Source organism: Oncorhynchus mykiss, chromosome 26, assembly GCF_013265735.2.
Source record: "Oncorhynchus mykiss isolate Arlee chromosome 26, USDA_OmykA_1.1, whole genome shotgun sequence".
Taxonomy (NCBI): domain Eukaryota; kingdom Metazoa; phylum Chordata; class Actinopteri; order Salmoniformes; family Salmonidae; genus Oncorhynchus; species Oncorhynchus mykiss.
Window position 1 is genome coordinate 36510435 of NC_048590.1, and position 15242 is coordinate 36525676.

The window sequence follows — 15242 nt, forward strand, 5'->3', positions numbered from 1 at the left end:
GCCAGCATGAAAGGTCAGTCCTATTAAAGATAGTTTATCAGTCCTCTGCACATAGTCCTTTACTGCATGTGCTTTTAAACGGGTACATCTTATTTTCTTACTCCTCCCTTTTCGGCTCCCTGGCCGCAGAACCTTGGTGCTTAAGCCAAATGAGAAAAATGGAATTTAGAATGCTGGTAAAGGCTATAATAGCATGAAGATAAATTGTTTTTCGACTCCTCTCCCCCCTGTCTCTGGCTTTAACAAACCTCACAGTATACTGCTGTGCATATACACAGTCACAGTCCATCCACTGACTAACCCCTCTCCATCCAACCCCCCAGCCCAAAAACAAAATATTCCCTTCCACACTCCCATTTTAACTGACCTTGAAGGGCTACACATCCCCTTCCCCTTCTCCCGCTCCCCCATAAATGCCCTGCCCCAAAACTCTTCCTTCCCCCATTTCTCCCGGTGCACTGTGGGTATTTAAAACTTGTTCAACATGATATCATTTCATTTCAAGTGCTGGCTGCCTAAGAAAACTAAATTACAGAATCAATCATACAGAAGGTCAGGTTGAGACTTCATTACAAGTATTGCATGCCTGCATGAATATCTTTAATTTCTGACTGACCCAATATGTCACAACATCTGACTGGCTGAAAGTAAAAAGAGAAAAGAAACAGGACGAAGAAAACAATGACAAAAAAATCCACTCTCTGAAATGGATGTACAACTGATGTCAGTGCTACTCAGCTTGGAAGGAAGATAAGAGAGTGTAAAAAATACAACTGTTTCTGCAACACTGGTCATATTTTCCATTTTATTCAAGACGGTGGTTTGTGACGGGTCAGAATCTAGGGGATTAGATTCATAGACTATCTGTACACTATCAGGGTGTAATTAACGTATTGTACATACAGTCAGCTACAAATTGCATGGCATTACTGGGTGTTGGCTATAGAGAAAAACAACTGTCGATGAATGTACTAGTCTAGCTGGCTAAATGTTTGTGTGTACTAAGTCATTAGGGTGAACGTAGCGCAAATGATGCAGATTAGATTCCTACTGACTAGACTTGGCATATAGTCAGTATGTATTCATGTAAATACAATAAACATGCATCTTTGCATCAATTTTGGGCAACAAACTAAGAAAGATACATTTGACTCCATATTAATTTCTATTCAAACAAGATATTTGGGCTATTTCTAACCCAATTATGAAGATGTGACACGTAGAAGGGACCTTTTTATAGACCGACATATCCACCCATACATTCTTACAAGGGAGGAAACATGGGAAAAGTCTAACTCTGTGCAAGGATACTGTAGAGAAGACAGAGATATTTTCAGAAATAGCACCCAGAGGCCTGTGCAGTGCATCGTAGAGAGCGAAAGAGAGAGAGAGAACGAGAGAGAAAAAGAAAGTGAGAATGAAGGGAGCTCTAAATAAATAGATACTGGCAGTTCCACCTCCAATAGTATTTGGAACTATTGACAGAGACCAAATCACAAATCAGGAGGACACATGCTGCGAGACACAAATGACAGTCAGAAGCTTGTTTGGAGAGCAGATTAAATAAATAATGACTTGCTTTCTGCCAGCCCACAGACATGTATTTCTCTTTGTAGAACCATAGCATATGTGGCCAATTTGCAAGACATACATGGAGCATTATAGGGGAAAGGAATTAGTGGAACACTTGGCAGAGCAACTACATGGAGGGGGGATTTGAAAATGGTACAGGTACATTGTACACCCATTGTTTTTTTTTTGTCATGGTGGTGTAGCAAGAGGCTATCACAGTTACGAATTACCCAATGCCACAGAGCTAAGAGAACAGAGAAAACTATTTGGGAAATATGAAAACTGTGACTGGTTGGGAAATGTACTTACTATGTTTTATTTGCATGGTTTATTTTATATGTCCTTGCAAACGTTTCAAAGAAGAGATACACAACAGTGTAGTGTACACAATGTTGTCCCCCAATGTCATTCCACTGACAAAATGAACCTAAAATGTAATAACACTTTTATAAACACTATATAGTTCATTAAAAAAGTTACTTCCCGCAACCCTTTTCAAATCTCAAACCAAAGACAATGGCATAGATCAATGTAATTTCCCTGCATTGTCTCTGTGTTCAGGACTTTTGGGGATCAATCCCATATCCAGAACATAATGGAGTTCACGGTCGGTAAGCCTTTCTGCCTTTCTGTCTGTGGTACAATGTTTGCTGAGTGATAAAGGAGCAGAGCAGTGTGCAACAGTCTCCCAGTGACAATGCCACGAGGCAAAGGAGCAGAAACCGCACATTCTTTCCCTGTAGTTTTAATAGTCTCTTCTTACAATCAGAGACATGAGCCATGCAAATGGTGTTATAGAGGAATAATGTTGGAGAATCAAATCTAATCCTCCACCAAGTCGTGAGAACAGTCAGGACTGTAATTGTGTCAAGGTTCCGTTTCTTCTCCAGATGTAAAAAAAGCTTAACTGACCATGAAATGAAAATTCTTTAGGCAAAAGCCTTCCGGGGCTCGCTTATGCAGCACAGATATTTTAAAAGCTGCAATTATTTTACATGCCAGCAGCATGGAAGGGAGGAAAAAAGGCAATGAAATGTTATAGCGCCTGCCCATATCAGAATGTAAATACATATTCTGTAATATCATACACTGTATGTGATTCACCATATGTGTCTGGTTTAAAAGTGGGGGGTCTGAAATACATTTTTACATGGATAATATGGCTAAAACTATCATGATATTTTTGTTCAATGTAATGACTGTTTTGCAGTTCACCCCCCCAAAAACACAGCATCAATATCATCTTTCTGCATATAATGCTTTCTGCTTCCATACTTTCTTCCTATAATAATCCCATATTACTGTGATAGTGTCAGCGAGTGACATTTCCATGTTTCCTCCTCAATGCATTTCATCCTCAATGGCATTTAAGAAAGCTTTTTCTATCAAAATGTTTTAAATCTATAACATAGAACTCTATCAACATACAGAAAGTGATTACTGGGTTCCGGAACCATTCCACATTCTCTCATCCACGTCAATGGACAGGAAGGCTAAGCTGGAGATCCATTCATTGACTCCCTTTCTAAGTACTCACACCAAAAGGTTAATTCTAGTAGCATCGTGTTATTTAACCAAATACAAAACCTGGGATTCTGAACTCAAACAAAGCTCTGTCTGTCAGTTGACTGAGTGCATTCAGGCTCTGAACATAACAACATGTAGATAAAGGCATGGAAACACATCATGTGACAGTGGAAGGGACAGGACAGAACGGAATGATGCATCAGCATCTACAGAACAGGGTTTCTGGAACCAACATACATAATACTGTATACGGGGCCATGAAACCGTTGCACTTTTTGGGGACTCACTTTCATCACTCCCTGGAGGGGCAAAAATACATTGTGCCATCATGCCCATGATCCATTCATATATTTTCCTATTACAAAGAGGGTTATTTTTGTAGGCTTTGTTTTTCCTTTATAAACCCAAACAGAATTCAGTATTTACATACTGCGACCATTGTCTAGCTAGCATTGTGATACTATTCCATCCTCCAGCTTTATAAATGGGCCAGATGCTGTGCCAGATGCAGTAACAACTGGAGGTGTGCACTGAGTGCAGTGAAGGTTACTCTATGGCCTAATAAAGGGTAAGGGTATTCTCCAGGTACTCAGATCATACTGTAATGGTCACATGGGCTCTCCTGACCTTTTTTATTTATATGTTTATATGACAGCACCTTGACCCTGTACCCAAGTGTTGGTGCCTGGTACTATATTTTCTCTGTGCATGAACAAATATGTCAAATTGACGCCTTAAACCCACCCTAGCCCTATAATTATTGAAGAGGCGCATGTCCTAATAGCACGCTGTACTTGATGCCTATGCATGTGACCATAGTATCTATTAAATCCCTCTACCCTACGTGTTGGTCCAGTCTAGTACTCACCAATGGCAGGCCGTTGATGCTGGAGAGCCCCTCCTGGTCCATGAGGTTGCGTGAGATGGTGATGGAGGGCAGCTCCAGGCTCTGAGGGGGGAACTGGGGGGTGAAGGGTCCCCTGTGCTGGAGCGGGTGCCCCGGGAAGGGGGAGTCCACATCCGATAGGCCCAGGCCAGACTCTGTCTCTGGAGGAGGGGTGATGGGAGGGATCTCAAACTCCTCGTCTCCCAGGCTGGGGGTGTGGAATGTCTAGAGAGCAGATAGGGAGAGGAAAGTACATGGTCATATCATTGGATTCATGTTTGCGAAATCAATACAGATCATGTGTACTGTAAAGGAAACTAGTAGTGAAAGTTGGCTGAGCGAGAAAAAGGAAGGAAAAGTACACTGTCACTTCAATGTATTCATTTATGATCAGTGTATGTGTACTGACGCTACAGGCCTAGATACTTTATAGTGACATTTAGCTAAAACTATCTGCAGATGTAGGATCTTCATTTTAGCCAGTTTGCTAAAGCAGGAAAATAATACTGCAGCAACAGGACATGTGAATTATTATGTGGATTATAATTAATGGAAAAAATAAACAAATATGCACATCCAATTCATCAGGTGCAGGCCAGAAGAACGTATCAAAGAAAGAATACATGTCCACAACTCTGGTATGAGCCCAATGATCATGTTACAAATGTAGGATCTTAATTTGATCACCCTGTTGCAGGAGAACTTTCCTGCAATGCAGGAAATGTTAAATGTGTAGTGTATTTGAGGTTTAAAAAGGATTCCGAAGTTTGTAATTTCCACTTTAAAATTTCAGAGTAGATTTTTCCTTATGAAAAATGTGTCAACCCCTACAAAAATGTCCATTAATTATAATCAAAGGAAAAAAGGAATATCCGCAACTCTGCTATGCTCCCATGGGGTTTCGATCTTCTTATCTCTCATACCTGCATGAAGCCTTCCTTTCAGGGATTTATTGTTTAAAGGAGGAGAAGTTCGGTGGAGTGGTACTAACACTTGTCTGTAACCATGCAGAGATGTAACATTTATTAAAACCCATTAAAGTCCACTCTGAGCAAAGTAAGGAGGAAAGAGGGAAAAAAAAGCAACTACAAAAAAGTGAAGAAATCATGAGAGAGGAGAGGATCCATGATAAAAGCCCCTTAATCTCAGGGATGGAAGATCTTGGGTCTGAAGTGCGGAGAAAATACACGTCACAGAAACATGGGTTTAAAGAAAATGTTCTGAGAAATATTACGCTTGGCCAGAAGGGTTTCTCATTGTTCCCCTTGGTTGAACCCTTAAATCTGCTCATCAAACAGTCTAATCCCTCTGCCTGCAGAATTCAAGCTTTTGGTCACACTTAATTAGCTTATTTGGATTCTTGGAGATGGTACCAACTGCTCTGTTCACCTACTGCTGGTCTTGTCTTCATTGGCACATTCCTTAAGCCACTCAGTAAAAGGCCAACGTATTCACATAGCGACCCACTATGACCACATCTGAGTTACATGCATATAGGACGCGCCACAATTGGATACAGCCACTACTAGCATGGCAGTCAAGATACTCTTTCCTCAATATCAAAGGTCTAAAGTCGAGTTGAAATAAGTATTTCTGTTAGCTTTAGGTCAGTGTGTTGATATCAGTGTTAATACACTTTTTTTTACCAGGACAAGCTTAGAGGGGAGGCAGAACAGAAGTCCATCAGCCTCTCTCTCTCTCTTTCGATCTCTCTCTTACAGGCAATGAAAAAACCTAAGGCAGTGGCAGCAGAGCGAATATGCCAGCTTAGTCCTTGATTAGAGAGTAGTAATGTTTCTGTTGCTTGCTTTGGCACACAGACACTTGAAACAAATTCATTGCCTACTCAGGGCAGCTGTCTTGACAAGCACTGATGAATTCCAGAGGCAGAGACAGCTAATAGAGTTGTATTTTCCTGTTCCCCTAGTTTCAGACCACTTTTAAACTTCCTGATGCTTGTTTCACAGCAGTTCCATCAGTCCTCCTTTCTGAAGGAGCCACTGCATGTTCATCACAGCTCTGGACTCTGGCTTAAGGCTTCCTCATGCTTCGGTTCGGAGGGCGCCTAGTAGGACTCAACTATGTGACCAAACTAGTGTGCTCGCATACCTTCGACCTTTGCTTGAAAAGACCTTCGCTTTAAAAATTTGAAAAAAATGCCAATAGTACTAGTTAGTCCATCTTGAGACGCCGTAACCAGTATAGAATTACTCAAAATTAATCTCCTTTTTACGCTGCTGCTACTCTCTGTTTATCATATATGCATAGTCACTGTAACTATACACTCATGTACATACTACCTCAATTGGGCCGACCAACCACTGCTCCCGCACATTGGCTAACCGGGCTATCTGCATTGTGTCCCACTGACCACTCGCCAACCACTCGCTACTGCTACTATATTTTCATCATATATGCATAGTCACTTTAACCATATCTACGAGTACATACTACCTCAATCAGCCTGAATAACCGGTGTCTGTATGTATCCTCACTACTTTTATAGCCTCGCTACTGTATATAGCCTGTCTTTTTACTGTTGTTTTATTTCTTTACCTACCTATTGTTCACAATTAGCTAGAGCCTGTAAGTAAGCATTTCACTGTATTCGGCGCACGTGACAAATAAACTTTGATTTGATTTAAGATTCATCTAAGATAACAAAACAAAAAATCTGTCATTAATTTAGATGTTTTTGCCAAGGAGATCTTAGTCGCACAACTTTACACCAAACTAGAATGATTGGTTTAGTATTTCTAGTTTGGTTTAGTATTTCTCAAGTGAAAAGATTTGCATGAAAACGAGTCGTCTATCGTTGAATGACAACAAACACTTCATTGAACAATCCCTACTGTTGACCAATTACAGACAAAGGGGGATAGATTTGGCTTGCCTCAATAAAAAATAATGTGTGTATGAACAGCTGGAAAAAAACCTAGCCAAAGGACAAAACAAACAACATTTTCACAAAATGTCATCATAATATATGTATAAACTGTTTCAGTTGGGAAGCATGCGGACGGTTTTATACTGTCTTAGAAAAAAGGGTTCCAAAAGGGTTCTTTGGCTGTCCCCATAGGACAACCCTTTTTGGTTCCACATTGAACCCTTTTGGGTTCCTTGTAGAACCCTCTGTGGAAAAGGTCATACATAAACCCAAAAGGCTTTTACCTGGAACCAAAATGGGTTCTCCTATAGGGACAGGCAAAGAAATGTTTAAGGTTCTAGATACAGTTGAAGTCGGAAGTTTACATACACTTAGGTTGGAGTCATTAAAACTTGTTTTTCAACCACTCCCCAAATTTCTTGTTAACAAACTATAGTTTTGGTAAGTCGTTTAGGACATCTACTTTTTGCATGACACAAGTCATTTTTCCAACAATTGATTACAGACAGATTATTTCACTTATAATTCACTATATCACAATTCCAGTGGGTCAGAAGTTCACGTACACTAAATTGACTGTGCCTTTAAGCAGCTTGGAAAATTCAAGAAAGTGATGTCATGGCTTTAGAAGCTTCTGATAGGCTAATTGACATCACTTGAGTCAATTGGAGGTGTACCTGTGGATGTATTTCAAGGCCTACCTTCAAACTCAGTGCATCTTTGCTAGACATCATGGGAAAATCAAAAGAAATCAGGCAAGACCTCAGAAAAATAATTGTTGACCTCCACAAGTCTGGTTCATCCTTGGGAGCAATTTCCAAAAGCCTGAAGCTACCACGTTCATCTGTACAAACAATAGTATGCAAGTATAAACACCATGGGACAACGCAGCCATCATACTGTTCAGGAAGGAGACATCTCCTAGAGACGAATGTACTTTGGTGCGAAAAGTGCAAATCTATCCTAGAACAACAGCAAAGGACATTGTGTACAAAAGTATCTACATCCACAGTAAAACGAGTCCTATACTGACATAACCTGAAAGGCCGCTCAGCAAGGAAGAAGCCACTGCTCCAAAACCGCAATAAAAAAGCCAGACTGCGGCTTGCAACTGCACATGGGAACAAAGATCATACTTTTTTGGAGAAATGTCCTCTGGTCTGATGAAACAAAAATAGAACTGTTAGGCCATAATGACCATTGTTATATTTGGAGGAAAAAGGGGTAGGCTTGCAAGCTGAAGAACACCCTCCCAACCGTGAAGCACGGGGGTGGCAGCATCATGTTGGGGAGTTGCTTTGCTGCAGGAGGGACGGTGCACTTCACAAAATAAATGGCATCACGAGAAGGAGAATTATGTGGATATGTTGAAGTAACATCTCAAGACATCAGTCAGGAAGTTAAAGCTTGGTCGCAAATGGGTCTTCCAAATGGACAATGACACCAAGCATACTTCCAACGTTGTGGCAAAATGGCTTAAGGACAACAAAGTCAAGGTATTGGAGTGGCCATCACAAAGCCCTGACTTCCTAAAGAAAATGTGTGGGCAGAACTGCAAAAGCATGTGCGAGCAAGGAGGCCTACAAACCTGACTCAGTTACACCAGCTCTGTCAGGAGGAATGGGCCAAAATTCAACCAACTTATTGTGGGAAACGTGTGGAAGGCTACCCGAAACATTTGACCAAAGGCAAACAATTTAAAGGCAATGCTACCAAATACTAATTGAGTGTATGTAAACTTCTCACCCACTGGGAATGTAATGAAAGAAATAAAAGCTGAAATTAATCACTCTCTCTACTATTATTCTGACATTTTACATTCTTAAAATAAAGTGGTGATCCTAACTGACCTAAGGCAGGGAATTTTTACTAGGATTTAATGTCAGGAATTGTGGAAAAACTGAGATTAAATGTATTTGGCTAAGGTGTATGTAAACTTCCAACTTCAACTGTATATATTTTTTCTAAGAGTGTAGAGGAGAGCAGGATAAATTACAGAAAGCTTTTAACAACCATGTACTGTGCTCTACTCTACTACTGCCATATTATTTAATGTTAACGCCACCGAAAAAAGCACTGGAACTTTTTAAATGTTTTATTTAACTAGGCAAGTCAGGTAAGAAAAAAATATTATTTTCAATGATAATCCACTGTTCCTAGGCTAACTGCCTTGTTCAGGGGCAGAATGGCAGATTTTTACCTTGTCAGCTCAGGGATTTGATCTTGCAACCTTGCAACTGTTTGGTTACTCAGCCAATGCTCTAACCACTAGGGTACCTGCCGCCTAACATGTTTTGTCTCAGTGCCTAACAATGAAAACACAAAGTTTTTAAAATATAAATAGTGTAAAAAGGGAACTGTCATGACTCAATGGTGTAGAGCTACAGCCAGGGCCACATAGCAGTGATCAGGAGAGAACATCATCATCACAGGCTTCATTACCAATCTGAACCTGTCATTTAGAGAAGAATGATGTGCAGTAAAAAGGGCCTCTCTGTTTGTTTGGCTGGTTTCACAAGCCTCAGAAGGATACTTTAGGGGAGGAAAAAAGGACATTGCCATTACATTAATTTGTATTACTCTCTGACCTTTTCATATGGGTACAATTTGCCAAGATCTGTGTGGAAGAAGCTAAACCAGGACAGTGAACAGAGCTGGATAGGGATGTTGGACCGTAGGCTGATGCATTGTGGCCTGAATTATAGTGGCAAGCAGGATGATGTTTGAGACAGCCTTCCCTTAGACGATGATGAGCAAAGGTGAGCTCCATTTTTATAGTAAAACAGAGCAAATGTGACCGTGACCTTCAAGATAAACTGACCTGCCCTGGAGGGCAGGAATAGAGGAATGTTATTTTCCTAGTTTCTGATAAATAGTGTAATGAAGGGAAGGAGAGAGAGAGGAAGTGAGATCGCTATCAAAGACTATGGTTGTGTTCCTCATCTCCCATCCATAATGATAATCCAAATTAACATCTGCACGAGTTGGGAGCTGAAAATTGATACATGAAGTTAGCTAAGGCTCGCCTGAGGGAGTGTGTCAGCTGTCAGTGCAGGGCAGGCCTCTCTTCCTCAGGGGAGAGGGGCCAGACTAGGAGTGCTTGCCTGCCTGCCTGCCTGGCTGGATGGATGGCTGGTGGAGCCCAGAGAGTAACACACTGTTACAGCATTGCAGCATTACTGCCTGGTGTCACTTCACATAAAACCTGGCTAATTCTGCACCAGGAGCAGTTTAGAAGGGCTCTGATCTCAGATTAAGAGATGCACAATCCACTTCCTTCACATCAGCAGCCTGGTTATCCATTTCAATTGTTATGAAAGCTCAGCACAGCCAATTGCCAAGCAAACTAGATGCTAGCTTCATGTTTGTGTGTGTGTGTCCATGTCGGTCACTGTGTGTGTGTGTGTGTTGTGTGTTATGTGTGCCTGCATGTGTGACGGGTCGTTCCATGGGCAGGCGGAGGGTCCGATGGCATAGGGGGCAGAGCAGGGCTTGTAAGAGGGAGCTGAGGCCAGACCAGATCAATCCAGCATGTGTGGGCAGATGTATAGGGAATCTCCCAAGCAGCCACAGAGCCCCAGTGCTGTATGATATAGTGTGTTGTTAATACACAGGCAGCATTACGTGCATGGTGAAAAGGCCATTAGATTTATGACAAACACATTGGCTCACTGCTAAAGTGCTGACTATTGGAGCTAACAGGCAAGAATTATGGAAACGTTCAGGAAAAGCATGAGACGATTCATGGTTGAGTTTCAGATGCTAATGATCTGATGTGTTTCTGTGAACCATCGAGAACTCCAATCTATCTCATATTCCTTCTATCTAGAACATGTATGGTGTTCTCACTCCCAATATCGAAGACAGCAGCAAGAAAAAGCTTTTGAGGCAATATCTCCAGCCTTTCAATAAACTTCTGTAATGCAATTCACTGATGCAATAACCAAGACTTGTTAAAGGCAGAGCCATGCAATTACTGAATATAATAGGCCCCGGGATCAATAGAGCCAGGATTGAGACTCCAGTTTCCAATATCTAGCGAGGCAGCAGAGCATAAAGCTACTCAAATGATAACATCACGGTGGGCCCGCAATCAACATTTCAAATTTGTAACCATCTCAAATCCATTTCTACATAGATCATTACTCCTGTCTAATTTGATTGGAAGGGAGAAGTGATACCCACCGCTGAGTGGAATTGAATCCCGGTGTACAGTATCATACTCTCTAAGGAGAGCAGTCAAGCCTCCCTGTTAGGATGGGTGTTTTAACAGGAGCACACCAAGGTCATCTTATCTCATTTTGTAAGTGCAGAAGGTAATAACACACCAGCCATCTACAGTAAATATCCAATGTTATTTTATCTGTTACATATGACGTTTTGGTTGATTTTGATACACCAGTCATCTACATATCCAATGTTATTGTATCTATTGGATAAGCATATTGGTTTATTTTGATACACTAGTTATCTAAGTATCTAATATTGTTTTATCTATTTGAATAAGCATGTTGGCTTATTTAAAGATGTTCTCTGAGTTTGAGTATACCAGTGAGTAATAAATAGCCTGTAGTGTTTGTGTAGAAATGAATCATAAACTAGTGTTCCGTATTATACAAGAGTTGCAAGAGAACTGGATGTTAGCTTTTTTTTTTACAATTACAGTTAGCCTCAATTGTCTATGCAGAATGCAGTTGTATATATTTAGCTGCTGTCAAAGTCACTCATTCATCATGGAGCCAGATCCATTTTGGCTGGTGCTGGTACAGCCTTCCCTTCCAGTGCACCCAGAGCCAAGGCCTGTCACATTAACTTGATTAATACAGCGTTACAGTAGAGAGAAATCTCATTTTAGTGTGAAATTACACAACTCAAAGTGGAAAGTCACTTAAATTTCTTCTCAGTTCAGGTTACAAGAAACAATACTTCACACACTCCAATCCTTTTTTCATTAGAAAAAATAAATAATCTGTGCTCTGCCTGTGGTTACACAATTTTTTTGTATCATTCTCTCTTTACATGCACATACACACACACACAAAAAGTGGGCTGAAGTACAATGCCATCTGTGCCGTAACACTGGAAACAGTTGTTCCTTTTGATAAAATGCAAATGAGCTGCTTGGCTATTCTATTAACTCTCCTGCCCTCGCCCTACCACCCGCCCACCAGCCCCCACCCAGCCAGTCCAGCCACACTGGGCTTTCACAGCTTGGGCTGAATGCTCTCTGAACAGCTTGTGATGGCGTGGCCTCGACTCGCCTCACCACAGAGGGCCTCAGCCATAGAAGTAGAGTTACTAGATTGGATTTTAAAAAATCCCCTTTGACCACGGCACATTGAGTTGCGTGAGGATGCCGGTTCTAGTAATTATATTTATTTGGCCTCAGCAGCCCCTGGACATGGAGGATGGATGCACCTAGTTTGAGAAAATGTGTTGGCAAATGGAACATCTCTCTAAATGACTCTAAACTTCTTGATGCTACCCATCCCGTTAGCGGGATCATTTTCGTCAGCATATACATAGCACCACAGTCAAATAATATTACAAAAAAATATTCATATTCATGAAATCACAAGTGCAATATTGCAAAACACAGTTTAGCCTTTTGTTAATCCACCTGTCGTCTCAGATTTTGAAATGATGCTTTACAGCGAAAGCAATCCAAGCGTTTGTGTAAGTTTATCGATAGCATAACAAAACATTATGTACACTAAGCATTAAGTAGCTAGGTCACGAAAATCAGAAAATAAATCAAATTAATCGTTTACCTTTGATGATCTTCAGATGTTTTCACTGACGAGACTCCCAGTTACACAACAAATGTTCCTTTTGTTCCATAAAGACTATTTTTATACCCAAAATACCTCCGTTTGTTTGTTGCGTTATGTTCAGAAATCCACAGGAAAGCGCAGTCACGACAACGCAGACGTATATTCCAAATAATATCCATAATGTCCACAGAAACATGTCAAACGTTTTTTATAATCAATCCTCAGGTTGTTTTTAAAATATATATTCGATAATATATCAAACGGGTGTGTAGGTTTTTCAATAATACCGGGAGAAACAATGGCCGCTTTACTCTGTAGCGCAAAACTCACTATGAGAGCCCCCACCTATCCATTTACGCAATGTGATCTTTCACGTTAATTTTTCAAAACAAAAGCCTGAAACTATGTCTAAAGACTGTTGACACCTTAGGGAAGCCATAGAAAAAGGAATCTGGTTGATATCCCTTTAAATGTAGCATAGGCATGCATAGAAACAGAGAGGTTTCAAAATAAGAGGCACTTCCTGATTGGATTTTCCTCAGGTTTTTGCCTGCAATATCAGTTATGTTATGCTCACAGACAATATTTTTACAGTTTTGGAAACTTTAGTGTTTTCTATCATAATCTGACAATTATATGCATATTCTAGTTTCTGGAGCTGAGAAATAGGCAGTTTCAAATGGGTACGTTTTTTTGCCAAAAATGAAAATACTGCCCCCTACACGCAAAAGGTGAAGGCTTTGTAGTTGGGTCAGTCTGTGCAGTCCCTGCTGTACTGTAACTGCTTGACTGAGTAGCATCACCATTGAGGTATTGAGTTAAGTAACTATAGCTTTCTCAACCATGGAGAGAGATGTGATGTGTAACATTACAAAGGAATCTGTTTTGCTCTTCTCTATGGCAATACTGTGGTTGCTTGGTACATGGTTGAGAGAGCAGGCTAGATCAGTCTCTCTTTAGACAGCACCATGGTACACTAAACAGTATGAGATTGCCCTGTTTTGAACTACTGTGGATGGATGATGGGTATTTTTGGTGCACTTCTCCCTAATGACAGGGCAGGAGAGAGGGTGGAGGTCGACTACACTGGTATATTTAGCGCACGATTGAATCCTCAGTCACCAACGCTCAGAGGGACATGAAATGTGAGTTTGGCAGCTTAGCAGCAGTAGTCCCAAACCTACTCTATGTGTCCTTACCATAACATACACAGATCATTCAGACACTTCTAAAGTCATGCCACATGACATTCAAGGCATTGGAACTGCCAGGCAAGACAGAGAGTGGTTTTGTGAGTGATGGCACGTGTTTCTCCTCAGGCTCCTTGATCATGTCTTGGAACACGAGGGAAAACAGGTGATTACATCCCTAACTTTCTGACACCTCACCTTGACTCACCTAGAGACATCACAAGGCTTTCAGACGATATTGAACTTGACTAATCTTACTAATTATCTATGCAGGGTCTTGCTTCAGTATGAAGCAATTTAACAGCAATATAACAAAGCCTTTTATTAATTTTACTAGGCAAGTCAGTTAAGAACAAATTCTTACTTTCAATGACAGCCTAGGAACAGTTCTGCCCCAGAATGACAGATTTGTACCATTGTCAGCTCGGGGATTTGAACTTGCAACCTTTCGGTTACTAGTCCAATGCTCTAGCCACTAGGCTACCCTGCCGCCCCAATACATTATTTAAAAATGAAGCAATTTAACAGCAATACAACAAAGCCTTACTCGATGTTAAAAACAATTGTAGCCTATAATTTGCTATAGCTTGTATGCCGGTACACTGTCTGAAAAAAATAGTAGTTATCTCTGACATCTTCATCTGATTCATTGACTTCCCTACATCTCCATTATTGGCCTTGACATGATCAGAACGTGGAGAAGGGATCAGAACGTGGAGAAGGGATCAGAACGTGGAGAAGGGATCAGAACGTGGAGAAGGGATCAGAACGTGGAGAAGGGATCAGAGTGTGGAGAAGGGATCAGAACGTGGAGAAGGGATCAGAAAGTGGAGAAGGGATCAGAATGTGGAGAAGAGATCAGAACTTGAATCTGAACGTGGAGAAGGGATCAGAACGTGGAGAAGGGATCAGAATGTGGATCAGAATGTGGAGAAGGGATCAGAATGTGGATCAGAACGTGGAGAAGGGATCAGAGCGTGGAGAAGGGATCAGAATGTGGAGAAGGGATAAGAATGTGGATCAGAACGTGGAGAAGAGATCAGAAAGTGGAGAAGGGATCAGAATGTGGAGAAGAGATCAGAACTTGAATCTGAACGTGGAGAAGGGATCAGAATGTGGAGAAGAGATCAGAACTTGAATCTGAACGTGGAGAAGGGATCAGAACGTGGATCAGAACGTGGAGAAGGGATCCGAATGTGGGGAAGGCATCAGAATGTGGAGAAGGCATCAGAATGTGGAGAAGGGATCAGAATGTGGAGAAGGGATCAGAATGTGGATCAGAACGTAGAGAAGAGATCAGAACGTGGAGAAGAGATAGTTGAGGAAAGTGGAGAAGGGATACTTACATCACCACCACCAGCGACATCTGCCATGTTCATGTAGTTGTTGTTGTTGGCAAACTGCAA

At 41.1% G+C, this 15242-nt stretch overlaps 1 protein-coding gene across 1 annotated transcript in view; it reads right to left on the reverse strand.

Moving 5' to 3' along the window:
• Nucleotides 1-15242, reverse strand: part of LOC110506738 (TOX high mobility group box family member 3) — a 64369-nt gene that overhangs the window by 10545 nt on the left and 38582 nt on the right. Inside the window, exons 2-3 of the mRNA XM_021586571.2 lie at nt 15183-15236; nt 3968-4210 (exon numbers count right to left, since the gene is read on the reverse strand). Of these exons, the coding sequence (XP_021442246.2) occupies nt 3968-4210; nt 15183-15236 (297 nt within the window). The remainder of the gene's footprint in view (nt 1-3967; nt 4211-15182; nt 15237-15242) is intronic.